Source organism: Giraffa tippelskirchi, chromosome 12, assembly GCF_054371585.1.
Source record: "Giraffa tippelskirchi isolate mGirTip1 chromosome 12, T2T-mGirTip1v1.2.pri, whole genome shotgun sequence".
Taxonomy (NCBI): domain Eukaryota; kingdom Metazoa; phylum Chordata; class Mammalia; order Artiodactyla; family Giraffidae; genus Giraffa; species Giraffa tippelskirchi.
The window spans coordinates 106434919-106453771 of NC_137286.1; the positions used below are offsets into that span (position 1 = coordinate 106434919).

Below are 18853 nucleotides of genomic sequence, written 5' to 3' on the forward strand. Positions count from 1 at the left end.
AAAATTAGTTTCCGTTTTTCAGTAAGAACACGCTTTCTTAAACATTTAGGTATCTGTTCATAGCGTTCTTTCTGTGTACTGGAGTCTTATTTAGAAGGGGTAAGAGAAAAGTGAAAAGTATGGGGGAAAATTGTTTTCAGAATCATAGGATCTTGTAACCCATCATGTTAGATCCTTGTAAGTTAACTTTTCCTTTTGAATTTCATTAATTTGTATTTAATACTACTACCCACTTTCCCTACCAGAACTTAGCCGTGTTTAAAAACTACATTCATTGTTGATCCCAACGCTACTTTAATGTATCTGTGAACTTTTGATTGCTGGCACTTCAATCATTAATCACTGTTTTAGAAGAAAGCCAGTTTTTCGACCACAGTTTTGTTAGCTAAACGTGAAGATGGTTGGACTTGGTGCATGTCTGTGCCCCTTTCAACTGTGAGATGAAGGGAGTGTGGTCAGCTGTCGCTCTGAGAGAAGCTCTGAACGCTCATTTCTCCCCCTGTGCCTGGGTCCCTGCAAAGGCAGTCCAACTTACACACTCTTCTTGAAGATTGGGTAAAAGGGGATATTTTAATGTTATAACATATGTGTATATTTTGAGTACAGTTACAAAGTGCATGTGTGTGTGTTTAAGCTATATATCTATAGTCAGAGGACTTGCTGTCAAAGGCAATTGGGTCTGCACACCCCAGGATTCCTGAGGGTATTCACATGTAATCCATGTTGTTAGGGCTTTCTGGTATGGAAAAGTCTGACAAGCTGCTTGAATCTCTGGGTCAGTGTGCTATCATAATTGTTAATTATACATCATACTTATCAGTTAAGATTTAGAGGCCAATAGGAATTTATTTCTTTTTTACATTTTCTTTGAGGAAAATTTTAGACACGTGCAAAAATATACCAATACTACAAAAGTGTATAAATACACTACAAATAGTATATTGGTCACCTGTGTAACCATCTTTCATCTTCAACAAATATCAATGCATGGTAATCTTTAGGAATTTAATTTTATGTGTATTTGCTAAGATTGCTGAGACAAGCATCTGTAAGGTCAAGGTACGGACATCAGAAGCATTTCTGAGCAGAGATGCTGCAGTTGGTGGGCGGGTAGGACTGTGCTCAGCTGTTGTATAAGCTGCATAAATAGTATCATCCTGACTTTAATCTTTGGGTTGTTCAGAGGTAGTGTGCATATTTCTGTGGGTAGTGTGCATATTTCTGTGTAACCTCTGGAAACTTGCCAGAGTAAGTGGTATCATCCCTGTCATGGTACCTTGACACTGTGAGTAAAAGCAGTAAGCTGATAGTTGGGCCTGTTGATACACCCACCAAGAAGGAAAATCTTTGTTTTCAGTTGTAAAAACTCAGCAGTACTACCTGGTTAATATTTTGGAGACTGTAAAATCTGTTTTACTTTTCTTCTGTTTGGAAATACAGGTTACAGTCATCAGAACTTAGAGTCAGACAAACCTGGGTTCAGATCTCAGTTGGCCTTGATGACTTGACGTTTGACTCTCACTTCTTTCAAATGTCAAATGGGGATATGGATTGTGTGAATCAAAAGAAATAATGCATTAAATATCAGTCATCTTAAAATACCATTTATACTGTGATTGAGGAGCAGTAGGAGGGCGTCCTGAGTGCCAGGCTCAGAGTCTCCCATAACTGGGGTGAGCTGATGTACCCCACAATTCCAAGGCCACCAGGAGCGGCGAGCTCATCTTTACCCTGTTGTGTGTGGTTTTCTCATGGCAGAAGATATGATGGGTGCTCCAGAGATAAAAGCATTTCATTATGTTTGAACAGATATTGTATTGAAACCAAGCATGGGAAAACAGTGACTCACGATCATTTGTTATCGAATACTTACAGCAAACTTTGGCCTGTTCAATTCTCACTGCACTGTTGAGTGAATTCTCAAGTTCAAGTAAAACAAGCAACATTGGACTGAGTATGGAGTTCCATGGCAACTGCAAAAGAGTTTTCCAGGTACTGTTATTTTTGTTCTTATGTTTTAATCATTAGATCATTCATTTTTTACTCAATTTGCTCCTAGTGGAGTGAGAACATTTCTTTTATCTAATTGAATGATAGCCTGTACATGAAAATTTGTGTTGTGATTTCATAGGATACAGTAAAGCGATAGGTTCAGTGAACATAGTTGATGATTTAAGATTATTTGTTTAATTTTAGTCTTAAAATGGAAATGCTACTATTAAGATCCTCAGCTTATTAATTTTGTTCGCATTGTGTTTAGATAGAACTAATTCAGTTGGTGGGACACTGCTGGCTTTATAAATAGGCCTGGCAGTGTGCCAGAAAGGGCTGTGTATTTCAGTGTTATTGCAGATGGCATGGGCTCTTTGTTTCATGTGTATTGTTTGGCTCCAAAGTGAGTTATGTGAAGACACTGGTTTCAATCGGAGGGCTCACGCTGAAGCCACTGGCCCTCACCTCAGACCTGCTTCTCTGGGGAGTGGCCTGTAAGTGATGGTGGTGTCTTCAGATGGCATCACTTGAGAGCATTCTGTGATGTAACTTCCAGGCAGGCCTAAAAATGGAAGGTGTCCTTAAAGAAGTCATGCTTTCCATTGGAAATTTTAAGGTTTCTGTTCGTTTGCTTTTATGGTTCTAAAAGGGAATGTATTTTGTATAAGCGTTTGACCAGCATGTGTGGTTAATTCACTGCAGGAGGAAGACCTCCGCCAGATCTTCCTGCTGACGGTGGAGGTGCTGAAGGAGTTCAGCCTGCAGGAGCACCTCAGCGCCCAGATGTCGTCCGTGTTCCAGCGCTACCTCGCCCTGGCCAACCACGTCCTCAGCTGGAACTTTCTGCCTCCAAACCATATCCTTCCAGCCTCCGCAGGCTGACGTGTGGCTGCGGTCATGCGTGACTTTTGTAACTGAAGGCACTGTGTCTCTGTAGGTCAAGAGAACGTGTTTTTGAAAGAAAAGAAGAACCTTTTAGAAATAGAATTTTACTTTATATTATCACAGTGCAGTGGAATACTTAGGACATTTAAAGTTTCATTTATAACTTTGTAGAAGAGGGTTGAATACATAGAAGCGTGGTACATCACCAGGCTGTTGCTAACCAAGGGATAGCTGCATGCCTTAGTGGGGAGGGAGTTTTATCAAGAAACCCAGTCATTTTCTCCCGTAACCTGTGATTCCATTCAGATTGTGGCTGACTTTCCTTAAGGCTAGTTGGGAGTTCTCCATTTGATCGTTGTTGATTGCAGTGTTGTTAAAGTGTAGATAATAAGGTAGCAATACGTTTACTCCTCAAAAAGTTTTCCCAGTATAAAACATGAAAAGTTCAGTAGCTCAGCGGTAAAGAATCTGCCTGCAATGCAGGAGACCCCACTTTGATTCCTGGGTGCCCCTGGAGGAGGGCACGGCAACCCGCTCCAGTATTCTTGCCTGGAGAATTCCGTGGATAGAGGAATCTGGCAGGCTACAGTCCATGGGGTCAAAAAGAGTCAGACAGGACTAAGCACAGCACATTATTAGTAGTACAGAGTTTAAATGGACTATATTATAGATAGAAAGTATCTGCTTTTTAATTATTTACTTAAGTAGAGATACTTGTATATTAGAACTGCTATTAGAACTGTTCTAAATGAACTGCTGCTGTTCCTTAGTTTAGAGTTTGATTTGCTTTTCTAGAACATTTGCTCACTTGATACACTGAAAGCAGTAATAGGCATCCTAGTTGAGTCACAGATCCAGGCTGGAGTTTCAGCCAATCTCAGGCCTATTAGTTACTCCTTTGAGTCTCACTGTATCCACCTGTAGAATGGAGACATGGACTATGAGTGAATTGAACAAGAGGATGCATTTACAACACTCTTGGTAGCTAGCACATGTTTGCTGAGCTCATAGGAGTCTGCTTGATCAGCTGGCTGTCTGTGCTGTGCTCTGTTTTCCTTGATCTGATCTATTCCTTACAGTACAGGAAGTTACACGGTGTTATTTAACCTGTTTTGTGTGTGTTAGTCCCTTCTCGGAGGATGGGGGTCTGTTTAGGAGAAAAGAGCAGACGATCAGCAGAAGGACGTAGAGACCCAGCCATTTTAGACATGAGGATGCACTGTGGACTCTGCACAGATGGGAACTCATTCATCCTCTCAGCTGTAAACTGGGGGTTTGTGGGGGGCTACTCATTTATGTGACAGAACGTGAGCTGTCAGATGCTGGGAAGGGGAATGAGTCCCCAGACCTCTTGCCCAGAGGGGGTCACAGTGAGCGGGGTGGAGCTCACAGGGAGGTTAATCCTTTCCACCCTAGTCTCGAGCCCTCTTTCTCCTGATAATCAGCTTTATATCTTCAGTATATTCCTTGTAATTGTTAGGGGGCACATATTACCTTAGGTTTGCTTTGAAAAACATTTCCCCTTTTATTTTGCAGTCGTAAGTTTTGCCCCAGTTTTGGTTGGGGTTCGAGGGGAAAAGAAAGAAAGTGAAGTCGGTCAGTTGTGTCTGACCCTTTGCGACTCCATGGACTGTAGCCTGCCAGGCTCCTCTGTCCATGGGATTTTCCAGGAAGGAATACTGGAGTGGGTTGCCATTTCCTTCTCCAGGGGATCTTCCCAACCCAGGGATTGAACTCGGGTCTACCCGAATTATAGGCAGACGCTTTACTGTCTAAGCCACCAGGGAAGATCTGGTGGAGGGGACGAAAGATATTAAAAAACTTTGGGACAGATTGAAAAAGTAACAGGCCATATGGAACTATTAAAACATTAGTGATATGTGGGAAAATCAAGGAAAGTTATGCTGTGTATATTGTAGCCAACTTTAAAGACTCTGTTTTACAGGAAAATTCAATTGACTGAAGAACAACTGTTTTGTAGGGGGAAATAGTGCTCAGGGAGTTTGGAAACAGAATTTGTTTAAAGATACACACATACAAAATGTTTTTATAAGGTGTACTGAGGGCTTTGGAAGACCTGTCTTCTAAAAATGATAAGCAGGACTGCAGTGGCACTTGAATGCAAGCGCTCCTTGTGTCAAGAAAAGTGAGTCTCAATCTTGCGGGATGGGATCCTGTGTCACGACGCACAAGGGCGTGTCTCTTTGCCTGTGTGTGTTCCTCTATAGCTGTTTGCTGGCTCAAGAACTGCAGTCAAACATTTCTTCCTTTGGGTGGATTAGCTCAAATGTAGAACAAAGTCTATGGCAGTGGAATGAAACTCAGTTCAGTTCAGTCGCTCAGTCGTGTCCAACTCTTTGCAGCCTCATGGACTGCAGCACACCAGGCCTTCCTGTCCATCACCAACGCCCAGAGCTTACTCAAACTCATGTCCATTGAGTAGATGATGCCATCCAACCATCTCATCTTCTGTCATCCCCTTCTCTTCCTGCCTTCAATCTTGTGGAGCATCAGGGTCTCTTCAAATGAGACAGTTCTTTGCATCAGGTGACCAAAGTACTAGAGCTTCAGCTTCAGCATCAGTCCTTCCAGTGAATATTCAGGACTGATCTCCTTTAGGATGGACTGGTTGGATCTCCTTGCAGTCCAAGGGACTCTCAAGAGTCTTCTCCAACACCACAGTTCAAAAGCATTAATTCTTCGGCGCTCAGCTTTCTTTATAGTCCAACTCTCACATCCATACATGACCACTGGAAAAACCATAGCTTTGACTAGACGGACCTTTGTTGGCAAAGTAATGTCTCTGCTTTTTAATATGCTATCTAGGTTGGTCATAGCTTTTCTTCCAAGGAGCAAGCATCTTTTAATTTCATGGCTGCAGTCACCATCTGCAGTGATTTTGGAGCTCCCAAAAAAATAGTATCTCACTGTTCCCATTGTTTCCCCATCTATTTGCCATGAAGTGATGGGACCGGATGCCATGATGTTAGTTTTCTGAATGTTGAGTTTTAAGCCAACTTTTTCACTCTCCTCTTTCACTTTTATCAAGAGGCTCTTTAGTTCTTAGCTCTCTTCTATTAATGTGGTGTCATCTGCATATCTGAGGTTGTTAATATTTCTCCCAGCAATCTTGATGACAGCTTGTGCTTCATCCAGCCCAGCATTTCTCATGATGTACTCTGCATATAAGTTAAGTAAGCAGGGTGACAATATACAGCCTGAATGTACTCTTTTCCTGATTTGGAACCAGTCTGTTGTTCCATGTCCAGTTCTAACTGTTGTTTCGTGACCTGCATGCGGATTTCTCAGGAGGTGGTCTGATATTCCCATCTCTTGAAGAATTTTCCATAGTTTGTTGTGATCGACACAGTCAAAGGCTTTGGCGTAGTCAGCAAAGCAGTAGTAGATGTTTTTCTGGAACTTTCTTGCTTTTTCTATGATCCAGTGGATGTTGGCAGGTTGGTCTCTGGTTCTTCTGCCTTTTCTAAATCCAGGTTGAACATCTTAGCTGTTAATATATTGTCATTGCTGATTAAGAAAATTAGTTGCAAGGAACCCAGTTCTGACATAATTTCTAATTTTGGCCATTACTCAGAGATCTACTGTTTAGGAAACAGCAGGAGTTGAATGGTTAGTTTTATACCTTGTAAAAGATCTAATGATCACATTTAACTCAATTAGAATATAAATTAGATCCGGGATGTTTAATTTTAGTAAAGTCTGGCATATCAGTTCTTTCTTACATGGATCGTGCCTTGTTATTCAGCCAGACCCAAGATCATCTAGACTTTCTCCTATATTGTCTTTTAGGAGTTTTACAAGATTCTTTTTTTTTTCTCTCAGCTGCACCTCACGGGATGTGAGATTGTAGTTGCCCAACCAGGGTTGAACCTGTGTCCTCTGCGTGGAAAGCACGGAGTCTTAACCTCTGGACCGCCAGGAAGTCCCTTGCAGTTTTCCATTTTTTCATTTAGGTCTGTGATCCAGTTTGAGTTGACTTTTGTGAAAAGTATATGGTCTATGTCTTGATTCTGTTTTTTTGGTATGTGAATGTCTAGTAATTAAGCCTTTGTGGGAGACTTTTTTTGCTTCATTTTATTAGTCTTCTCCTTCTTCAAAGATCATTTGACTGTGTGTCTGTAGGTCTGTTTCTGGTTTCTCTGTTCTGTGCCATTGATCTGTTTGTTCTTTCTCCAAAACCATATTGTCTTGATTATTGTAGATTTATAGTAAGTTGAGTTGTGTTGGTTCTCTTTGTTCTAAAGATCACAAAGATTCAATCCTTTATCTTGTTCTAAGAGTTTTATAGTTTTGGCCCTTGTGTGTAGGTCTATCATGCATGAGGTCTAGTATCCATTTTAAGTTTTGTGGAGATATTAATATAAGGTATAATGGGATTTTACATGTAATATCCTGTTGTTCCTGCATAGTTTATTGTAAAGGTACTTTTTTCCCAGTTGAATTGCTTTGGTCTCCATGTGTAAAATCACCTGACTGTAAATGTAATAGTGTGTTTCAAGATTATTTTGTCTTCTCTGTGTCTTTTTTTGTAACCATTTGGAGTTTAGGATCAGTTTATCAATTTCTTCAAAAAAGCCTGCTTGGATTTTGATAGGAATTATGTTAAATCTGTAGATCAGTTTGAGGAGAGTTGCCATGTTAACAAGTGGCAAAATATTAAGTTTTCAAATCCATGAACATGGGATGTCTTTCCACTTTTTAGATCTCTTTTTTTTCTTTCAACTCTCTCTTAATACTTTTTTTGTTAAATTTATTCTGAGTATTTTATTTTTTTAGTTCAATTACAAACAACTGATTTTAAAATTATTTTTGTGTTTATTGCTGGTATATAGAAATACAAGTTTTTGTATATTCATCTTGTACCATGCAACGTTGCTAAACCTGCTTATTAGCTCAAATAGTATTTTTAGTGGATTGTTTTTGAATTTTTTGTGTACATGTCTTCTGCAAACTGTCTTTTGTTTTTAAGGATTTACAGGTAGGTTTCATATGCACAGAAGTGGTTTATGGAGGTGTCCTCACTCCAGGCCTGGCAGTGCAAGGCCTGTAGCTCCTGCACTTTGGCAGATGTCACAGACAGCCACTCTGGGCTCACTGTCTTTAAAGATCTGAGGTGAAATCCACCTGCTTTCGTTTTTGCGGATTATTATTGTCTAAAGGGAGCATCCTCGTCCTGGGTCCTCTGTCTCACCTCCACCCCCATTGAAAAGCATGCGCTGCCCCCGTGGGCCCTGCCTCCTTCTGCCCTGGGCCTCTGCCCATGGAGTTCTCTGCCTCCTGGCTGACCCTATGTCCCACACCCCAGCCATGCCACGTTTACTTTGCTGTGGCTTTTGACGTGCATGTTGTGTGTGCTTTTCTCCCACTGGCCCACTTCTCAGGTGTCACGTTCCTTTCGTTAGCGTGTTGAACAGTGCCTGTCTGCTGCTTGTCTGGGAGCGCAGGGAAGCGTGGCTGTGTCTTGGTGCTGGGTGGTCAGCTCCATGCAGTGTCCAGCATGTGGTGACAGATGCCTGACACGTGCGTGCGTCCTGCTTACTGAGCAGGCAGCTCAGCAGTCGTCGCTTAGGCCTCGGGTGTCTGTCTGTGCTGCTGACACTGTTTAGCCGTCAGCTCACCTAGCGTCCATAAATGCTCGGGTGTTGGCAACGCTCATCAGAGATGACAATGTCGTTTTGTAATAAGAATGCTTGGCAGGTATGTGTGGTATGTTGGCATAAGTAGTCATTCTTTTTTTAGTTTGGTTACACTGCCTTTTATTGGTATTCTATTTTTGTGGATCCGATTTGGTTTTGGTAAAATTTTTCAGCTCAAGCTCTTGGGGAAGTTAACTGGATCATAAGATAGTAACGGGGAACAGAAGCTTCCCCTACTCTAGGATTTCCAGTAAAGCCAACGTTGCTATTTGGAGGCAAGGCTTTGGAAGACTTTCAGGTGAGGTCAGTTCTCCTTTATTTCAAAGGACTTTGGTTCCTTGGACTAAGTGCTATGGGAGACTGGGCTCCATGGTTCTGTGCTGTACCAGAAGTAGAGGTTTTTGTGGTTAGAAAAAGTAGTACCAACGGAGATTAAATATGTCAGGAGAAAAACTGGGCTTCGCCTTGCTTCTGAACTTTTTCATTTTACTTAATGAGGTGGGACAAAGAGTATGGGGAGATGGGGGAGTTAAGGTATTCCTTCTGTAAGATGTGCATGAGGTTGCTGTGAGGGCTCCCTGTGCTGTGAGGTGCTTGCAAGGCCAGGCTCCTGAGACTCCAACCTTTCCCTGTTTGCTGGAGGGTAACTTGTTAAGGTGGTGTGAGCTGTGGAGTTGTTGCTTTGCTTTGGTCCCCACTGCGTGGTGATTTCTTGCAGAAGGGGCCCAAGGGGTCCGCAGATGAGCAGGATCTCATTTGCATGTGTGTTTCCAAGGTGACCTTCCCTTTGTGTTAAGAGCCTGTACTTACGGGTCACGCTGTGTGGTTGAGACAGAAGACTTGGCTGGTTTATCCACTGACAGTTGTGGCTGGTGCGGGCAGCCTGTGCTCCTGGCTCTTCCATGTGTGAGGCTCTGGCCGGCGGTCCCAGGGCAGGCCAGGTGCTGGTGCCTCTGGTTGCTTGGATGGGCGAGCTTCACCCGAGGAGAGCTTTAGAGCTCTGTAAACTCTCTACGGGAGGAAGGCCAGGAGCCGGAGAGTTAATTCTACACCGGGTGTGCAGTTAGCCTCCAGCTGTGACCAATTTCCAGGGGACTGAGAGTGCGGAGCTTGGAAGACACTGGGTTTCCACTTCAGCATTGCAACCTTGCTCGGAGAGGGGCTTGTAGTGTGTCCAGGGACACGGGACTCCTTGTACTGTAGCTCCTGTTCGCGAAGTTGGTGAAAACACGGGAAGGTGAAGTGACACTGACATGATGACAGATTTTTTTTTTTTAATGTGGGATTATTAAAAGCTGAAAGCAGCTCCCTGTGGCTGTCATGTGGGTTGAATTTTATTTGATCACAAATGAATGGTTCTGATACAAAATATGAATTACTTGAGTTTAGTATTTATTTAAAAAAAATATGTAAAGCCATAGCCCCAGAAAATTTTTGGTTTAAAATCTGATTTGAATTTTGGTAAACGATTGCTATTTAATGTTATTAATCACCAGATTGACTTGTATGTTTCCTAAAATCTGACAGGTATGCAATAAACGATCATTTAGTAAATGATCACTTCATTGTCAGACTTCTCTTTATTGATAATGCATTTAGTTAAAAAGATAAAGCAATATAATGTTGGTATTATGACACAGCTGTTAAAGTAGCGCTGTAAACTGAGCCTTTTGCAACTTTTAAATAGGAACCTGTTGTTCTGCTAAAACTGTTCGAGACTCTTGCTTTGTTTAATAGTTTTTTGGGAAACTAACTTTTGTCTATCAGGGAAAGAAAAGTGTGATTATCATTTATGTATCATAGTCTAGGTTTGAAGAGAATCACAAGTTATTAAACAAGAACTTGAAAAAGGTAAAGATTTTGGGATCATGGAAAGAAGGGATGTGATGGTCACAGAAGAGGAAGAATAAAGAAAGGCACAAAACTGGAAAAGAAGAAGAAATACTGCTTCATTTAAATTTTAAATCATTTAAAAATAATTTCTTAAGAGGAAAAGCGCTAGATTTCTGAACTTTAGTGATGGTCTTCTCCTTTTGTTTTTAAAGTATTCTACATTAAGAATTATCTGGGAGAAGTGTATTTTGGGGTCGCTTATACATAGATACATAAGTAACTGGTAATACCAAATCAAAAGTTGAATCATCTTAATTTTCTACATTATTTTGAGTCTGCAGTTACGGTCCAGATCTGTGGGTGACTGGTGTGTTCACGCTGTGATATGCTTCTAACTGGGTTTTTAGTTGAACCGTGGTGTGAACACATGTTGTTAATAGCAGTATTTCAGGCAGCATAGGGGTCCCTATTCTCTCCTTTCACAGGCAGCGACTCCAGCCATTTCACAGGAAGCGACTCCAGCCATTTCACAGGACAGTGTGCTGAGAACGTGTGTTTCTTGTTAGAATAGAATAGTTTTTAAAAATTTGTTTCATTTTGTTGTTCTTATGTTTTAAGTTCATATTAAAATGTGTCTGAGGATAATTACATTATTTTAGTAGAGATATTATTTATAACTGAGTCATACGATTGTGTCCTGTTGTACAGACTGGAGCACATGTTCACTCTTATTATGAACGCCTGGTGGTAGGTGGCTGAGCGGTAGAGAGAAGGTGGGTTAGTCTGTAGGGTCTAGAGTGACTCCTCGGGAAACAGTCAGCGTGCCTCTTGGCCAGGCGTGTTACCAGTGAGCTTTCTCAACAGAAGGCAAGCGTCATGCTAGAGATAAAGTGCCTTTCTAGGTTTAGAGTTAGAAAACAAAACTCACCTGGACCTTTAAAATACTTGTTGGGGAAAAGTATTTTCTGATGGTGCCAGATATTAAAGTCTGAGGTCTTCTTGTGGTGTGGAGAGCATGTAAGGAATGACGATTCTAAAACCAGCCTGCTTGTCAGCTTTTTAAGGACATTTTCCTATAGAGACTGGGCACAGGAATCAGTGCATTTAAAACCAGCCAAGATCAAGAGAAGCTAACACTGGAAGTAAAAGATTTGAGGATTATTTTGCACCTAATGTTTAGGTGAGCCATTGCATGTAATTCCATTTCACATCTGGAAAAAAAGCTCTCTCTCAAACTTTTACCTATTTCCTCTTAATGTGAGTAACTGATATCTACAACTATTTATGGAGCATATGCTCTTTGTAATTGAATGAAAGATAGGAAGGAGACTTGAACAAGTGTCTTGGTCTAGGTCTCGTTTCCTTTTGTAATACTTACTTTTGTCCTTATCGCCTCTCCCTTACCAAAGGACCTGGATGAAGCCCTTGCTGTTTTGTAATTGGCAGGCTGAAATGAGCTTTTCCTTGTGTCCAGGGCTAGCAGAGTCCATAAACGCCCTCTTTGCTTCTGCCCCAGCACCCCCGCTCTGTGCTGGGCCTTCCAGGGGCCTCCACTACTCCTCACTTGAGAGCCACATGCGTTTGCGCTGCCTGAGCAGCTGCATGAATGAAACCCAGGGCAAGTGGCCTGACCGTTCTATCAAGGCTCAGTGAGTCTGTTGCACAGCTCCCCTGATGTGAAGTAGAATCTTGACACTTTAGTGAGCATATAGTGTATTAAGTTCTGTTATTTTCCTAATTGAAAGTATGTAGTGATTATACACATATATTTTGTGTATTAGATTTGGATATCCAACAGATAACAGTTTATTACCATTTTAACGTCAGGTTGTGACTCCTTAAAAAAAAAAACAACGAAATTGTTGTAATATTTTTGTGCATCTTTGCTCAACATAGTACTCAGTGTAAGTATTTAATAAATATTTTTCACTACCAAACAATTTAAATACCCCCAAATTGCCTTTAGTTAGTAAAATGGGACATAGCAAGTTAAGGAAATTAACTTGGAAAAGAGTAAGTGAAGTCGTTTTAGTAAAGTACAGAAACTGCCTTATGCAGGTGCTTTATTTCATGTGTTTGAGCCTCCTTGTTTTATGCCCCAACCTTTTATTGTGGAAAATTCCAAAGATGCACAGAAATAGAACACGCAGCTTCAACAGCTGTAAGCTTTATTTCATGTGTGCTCTTCCAGCCCCAGATTATTGTGAGGCACGTCCTAGACATCAGATAAGTTCACCACAGACACGTCAGTGTGTTTCTCTAAAGGGCGATCAAGCCCCTTTTGTAGACAGCTCTTGGGGAGACCTAGCGCTCAGTCATTGTGTTCCCTTCTGGTGGAGCCGTACCCCAAATGGGAGCCTTGTGAGAGGACGAGGTCGTGGAGGAGGTGGTGTCTTTCCCATCACGTACAGAGTCCCCGCTGCTCCCGACTCCACGAGGGGGCAGACAGAGGAAGGGGAAAGTGAGCTGAACGGAACCTGGTTTGAGTTTCACTTTTGTTCAGCAGTCACATGGAGGCAGACCATTTCTGGGGTGACTTTTCAGAAGCAAGCAATGGCTTCTTTTCTGAAGGAACTCTCGGTGCCCCTCCTTGCTCTTAAGACACAGAGTGAGATTAGATATTTATTAAGCAAAAATCTTCTAAAACATTTTGAGAGCATTGCCTGTAATGTTCTCTGTTAATGATTTGTGCTTTAATGGAAATATAGCATTTGAGCTTACGTATAATTTTTGCAACCTGTAGTTTTGGATAACCTGTTGAAGTTTCTCACTGGGCGATGAGCACGTGGCCTAATTGACGTATGTTTGTGGGCACTTGGCTCGTGCAGACGGGGCGCAGCACTGTCTCTATGTCCACACAGCCTTCTCCTTTCTCAAATCCTCAGTGGCTTTGTCCGTGTCTCCAAGTGAGTTCTGTTCACAGTCACCTGCAGGTGTGTCATGGTGACTCTGTGGTGAGGACAGGATTCTGTGTGAAGCAGCTAAAGTGAATGCCTGAACACTATAAACATTGGTTTTTAGTCTGAGACAGAATTTGTGTAAACAGATAACTTCTTTGTGTGAAGTCAAATGCTCTAATGTGTGGGACTTGTTCTCCTTCAGCACCATGTGTATTTGCTCTTCCTGTTCTCTTTTTTTTATTTCCCAGAAAATGTATTTCTTTGGGGAAAATGCTGTTTTTCCAAGCAGACTGTATGAGACTTGTATTTTGTGTAAGTGCTTTTAGCTGCTGTAAGATCCTGGAGGGAAGTGATGGGATAAAAATGCAAAAGTTGATTTTTCTTTTCTTTTTTTTTGCCTGTGTTTTGGCATCTGTTTTGCATTGGTTTCCTCTGTTGCCGCCACTCAGATCGAGTATCCCTACAGCGTGACATATAATTATAATGGAACTGTTATCTGCATTCCTGTAGCATTCTTTTTTTTCCAGCACTTAATGCCTTTTATTCCTTAGCTACAGGCAGGAATTGTGTAGCATATGTGAAGAGGCTTAAACTGTTTCCATTACATTCTTTCTGGATGGCTCCGTTATATTTAGGCTTACATTTAAGACAAAGTCGGAATGTTATTGTGGTTGACCTTGACCCCAGATAACTGGGCAGACATTATATAGCCATGTTTGAGTCCTCACAGAACGTGCTCCTGAAGCCAACGGAGTCCTGGCGGGAGGCCCTCCTGAACAGCAGGGTCATGGAGCTGTTCTTTACCGTAAGTCCTGCCCCCCCCCACCCGCGCCCACAGGGAGGCCACATAAAGGTGCCACAGGAAGGCCAGCTTAAGTGAAACAAGAAAGGTTGCTTTTCTCCTCCGAAGCCTTCTCTGCTTAAACAGAGATTATATAGAAATGTTTTTGCTGGTTTATGAGAATCTTATATAATTAGGATGGGTTTAATGTCATAGGGCTCAATGTGCTTGGTCTTGGGACCTCTTTACACTCTTAAAAATTATCGAGAACTCCAAAGAGCTTTGGTTTATGTGGGTTATAGCTAATAGTATTTATATTTTATTTTATATTTTATATTAAAAATTCAAACTGAGAACTTTAAAAAATAAATTATTAATTCACCTAAAAATAGCAATATCAGACCACTACATAGTAACATAAATAACATTTCAGTGAGCAAATAGCTACATTTTTAAAAACAAATTAAACCTTTAGTGAGAAGAGTGGCATAGTTGACATTTTTGTAGATAGCGCTGAAGTCTGGCATCCTAGCCCAGCCCTCACCTCTGCTCCTTGTCCGGTTGGTTGCAGCTTTACCATCACATTACCAACACGTAGAACGTGTGTGTGTTGGAGGCGGGGGTTGGGCAGTGGGGGTGGAGAAGGCAGGCACTGCCCTCGCAGTGCTGAGAGGAGTGTTGACCTTATGACCTGGCAGAATCAAGGAAGTCCTGAGGACCCTGGGCCACATGAGAAGAACTCTCTGGAGCAGTGCACTTTGTTGCCAGCCGTGGGCTAAGTCAGTGTTCTTGAGTAGCAGTTCTCTTCGGCTATACCCCTGCTTTAAATAGTTCTGCTTGTTGTTTGCTAAATAATGAAGAAGTTAGGAACGTGTTCCCATCTTGGCCCAAGAGGGCCCCCGGTGTAATAGGCAGACGCTGGGGAAAATACGTGTGTGTGTGTGTGTCTCTCTCTGATAGAGTGTGGGAGAGAGTGTGTGAGTGTGTGTATGTTGGATGCTGGTCTGCAGATACAGTGCAAGCATCCACATTAGTTAGTTATAGCAACTGGGACAAAAGTGCAAATAAAGACCAGTTAAAAAAATGATAAGCTATTTTGCTAAATCCCAACCATTAATTATAGTTTACCTTTTCATTTGTTTTAAAAATGCTATTCACCAGCCTTACAACTGCTTGCCTATTTATACAGCATTTAAAATATTGTTGACATATAAGTATATATTTTAAAAAAAAGTAGCAAGAACAAGGTTATTCGTCCCTCGGTGTACATAAAAATATTTTTCTGTAGAAATGTTCAAACTGAGTATTACCTTGCATTTTATTCTGTAAATCTGAGAAGTAATGGGTAAAAACAGTATCATTATCAAAGATGATTGATTGTAACTACACTTTAACACTCTGTTGCCTGCCTCCTCGGGCAGAAATTGTTTTGACGTGGATCCAAGTTCAATTCTCTGTATTACTCATTTGACTGAAAACAGTTTTTGAAAAGGTAGAAAACTTTCCGGCAGTGCTGGAAGTGGCTCCTGGTCTGAACAGCTGTCTAGACGCGGCAGCAGCTGCCCCTGTCAGCTGGGAGCCACCATGGGCAATCACTCAGCTTTGAGAGTTAACCCTTTTGCTTTGTTATTTTAACAGTTTTGTGTCTGTGGCCTGTTACTTTCACATATGCACTTTATGAACAATTTTAATTTTGTCATGTTAGAAAAATGTCAGTGACTAATCTTGTTTCATTCTTTTTTTTTTAAAGTTTACTTTTAAGTTTCAATTCTGTGAATTTATTGCCTCTTTGCAGCGTTTTTCCCCATGTTGTCACTTTTCTCTAGGTTTGAATTGCTACACTTGTATGTACTGTGTCACGGCCTCAAGACCTGGATGTGGCCCTTCTGGTTTCAGGGGGCTGGATGGCCTTCTGGCCCTTGCAGGTTGACGACTGATCCCGTTTTCTCCTGTCCCGTAGGTGTTGGAGAAGCCCCTCTCCTTAGTTTTTCCTTTCTGATCTTCCATGTGGTCTCTTCTTCACACTGCTTGCTGTGTGGATACTGGTGGTCCCATCTCAGCTCTCAGCTTCGCAGCGGTGTACGATCTCCTCATACTTCTCTTCTGCTCATCGCCCGTCTCGCCCCACTACTTGTCTGTGTTCAGTCCCAGAGCCTTTTGGTCCTGTGCTTCACCAGGCACTCGACTGGAGGCCCACAAACATCTCTGATTCCCCGTGTTTCCACAGAGCCCAGTGTCTTACTTATGAGCCTTTCTTTACTCTGTATTTCCTGTCTTGCTTCTCCACTCACCTCCCTGGGTCTTTGGCTGGACTTAGCCTTTCTTTATCCCTCTGCTTGCCCCTATTCAGGTGTTGGATTCAGGTTTTAAGTTGTGTATTCAAATATGATAGAGCTCCTGTGTGATGGAAGAAGGGTAGGAATCTACATCTTCCATAAGAATCAGTAGTTGATTTATCATGCACTTTATGTGGTTCATGTTTCAGGAAAGATAAGCCCAAACAGTAAAGTCAGGCTCTGAGGATGGTTTATTTAATTTAATTTATTTCATGACATGGTCCACGTTGACTATTTCTTTTGCTTCCTCAGGTCTAGACTAGGGTTGAGCAACCACTTGGCTGATTAAGCAGCCCTCTGGGGCCCCAGACTGTGTTGTCTGTCACATTTAAATGTTGATAAGGTTAAAAAACACAATGACAGAAGTGTAGTTACAGCCTTCAGATAAGGTGCTTAAGAATAGTTGTGTTCAGAAGTTCTTGAAGTAGGGTGTATACGTGCACTTGTGCATCATACTTTTAATCGACTTTATATAAAACACAGGATATACTTCGAAAAACACAATGTTGCTGTGGACCAGGGAGGGCCTGGCCAGGTGAGCTGCTGGGCTTCACAGGTCGTGAGTTCTCCAAGGCAGCTTCTACTCCACCCTCCGAAGACAAGCACACAGCAGAAGCTCCCTGACAGCTGTTAAGTCATGAATTCTGTGTAATTTTCACATGTCCTGAAATACTGTATCATCCTTCAGTTTTGTTTTTCCCAGCCACATACAAAGGTAAACACCATTCTTACCTCACAGGCCACACAGAAGCAGGCAGGAAGCCAGGTCTGGCCCATGGGCTGTGGGTTGCCAACCCCTTTTCTAAACCAGAGAGGGTAACATGTCAGTAGATAAATTAATTTTGTGACTTGTAGCAAGTTTCTAATATTTTAAGTTTCTTAGAACCTTAAGAGGAAAAGGCAATGGCATCCCACTCCAGTATTCTTGGCTGGAAAATCCCATGGACGGAGGAGCCTGGTGGGCTGCAGTCCATGGGGTCACTAGGAGTCGGACACGACTGAGCGACTTCACTTTCACTTTTCCCTTTCATGCACTGGAGAACGAAATGGCAACCCACTCCAGTATTCTTGCCTGGAGAATCCCGGGGACGGCGGAGCCTGGTGGGCTGCCGTCTATGGGGTCGCACAGAGTCGGACACGACTGAAGCGACTTAGCAGCAGCAGCAGAACCTTAAGAAGCTCAGGAATTGAAGACTAGTGGAATCCATCTGCGAATTGGGGGTGTGTAAGTGCTCGGTGTCCCAGCCCTGCACCAGTGCATACTTGGGAAACATTCTACCTTCACATAACTTGTACGTGATTTGTAGAATCAAAGCGAAATAACCTGAAACCCATGGAGAATAAATGTATACATTGTGACATTCAGAAAGCAGAGAGGTTTGTGTAGGGGAAAGGGGGCTGGAAAAGTGAAATGCTTGTGGTAAGTAGAAGGTGGCCATAGTAAGTGTGGTGGATTAAGATGAGAAGTTTCCTGTGAGTTCTCTAAACACATTTTCCTGGGTAATTTTGGTTAAGTCTGAGAACATTAATAACCTTCATTGGAACGCTGTATGCCAGGTATTTCAGATCAGGTGTTGCAGAACTGAAATAAAATCTAGATGAGGTTCAAAGTGAATTTAAATATAATCTAAGTAAAATTTTAAAAAAATTTTAATTTATTAATTGCAATGATGTAGCATAAAATGAGATTCGGACAACTTGTACGCAGCCTCAGAGTTCATGGAAGACTGTTCATGTGTTGTTTGAATGAGCGCACTCCTAGGGATGGAGGGGTGCGCTGGTTTTCTGAGAGTGACTGTCTGCGTCCACCGGAGCGCCATCTGTACACTCCTGCCTGAACTTCGCTAACTTTAGCAGGAGCCTGGGTGAGGCATAGTTAGCATAATACAGACGACTGTCGTCCTTGCTGTTTTTAGAAGGAGCAGTGTGCCTGACTCGCCAGCATCTGTTTCTCTCCTTGTCGCAATAGGCTGGAGACAGTTCAGTTTTCACAATGTAGGTAGCCCTCCACTGAAGATTAACTGATACGTTTAAAATCATAGCCTGTAACAAGCAGCGCACCGAGGCACAATTTTCAAATTTAACTTCAGAATCAGTTTTCTAGAAATAATCAGCTGCAGTGAATTTTTCTCTCCCTTCATTTGGCGTGATAGACATGTGACCCTTATAAAAGAGGAATTTATTTTTATGGATTAGCTCATCTTTCCAACAGGTACATCGAAAGATCAGAGAGGATTCTGACATGGCCCAGGATTCGCTGCAGTGCCTCGCACAATTGGCGTCCCTGCACGGGCCTGTCTTCCCTGATGAGGGCGCTCAGGTGGACTACCTCGCCCACTTCATCAAGGGCCTGTTGGCCACCATCAACGGGTAGGTGTCCCAGCCGGGAGTGGCCCTGGCTCTCCTGCATGGTCGAGGTGGAGGGGAAGAGAAACCAGTGAGTCCCCTTAGCCCTCTGAAGTAGAGTCA

The 18853-nt window shown here is 42.3% G+C and overlaps 1 protein-coding gene across 3 annotated transcripts in view; it reads left to right on the plus strand.

Annotated features, from left to right (window-relative positions):
• XPO4 (exportin 4) overlaps positions 1-18853 on the plus strand; it is a 90670-nt gene that overhangs the window by 37545 nt on the left and 34272 nt on the right. For 2 of the 3 annotated variants that reach the window (XM_081549020.1, XM_081549021.1), the window contains exons 5-8: positions 1876-1992; positions 2695-2848; positions 13960-14072; positions 18597-18754. In XM_081549020.1, the coding sequence (XP_081405146.1) occupies positions 1876-1992; positions 2695-2848; positions 13960-14072; positions 18597-18754 (542 nt within the window). Of the gene's footprint in view, positions 1-1875; positions 1993-2694; positions 2849-9624; positions 11548-13959; positions 14073-18596; positions 18755-18853 lie in introns of those variants that run through there. The other variant, XM_081549023.1, reaches the window with a different exon arrangement.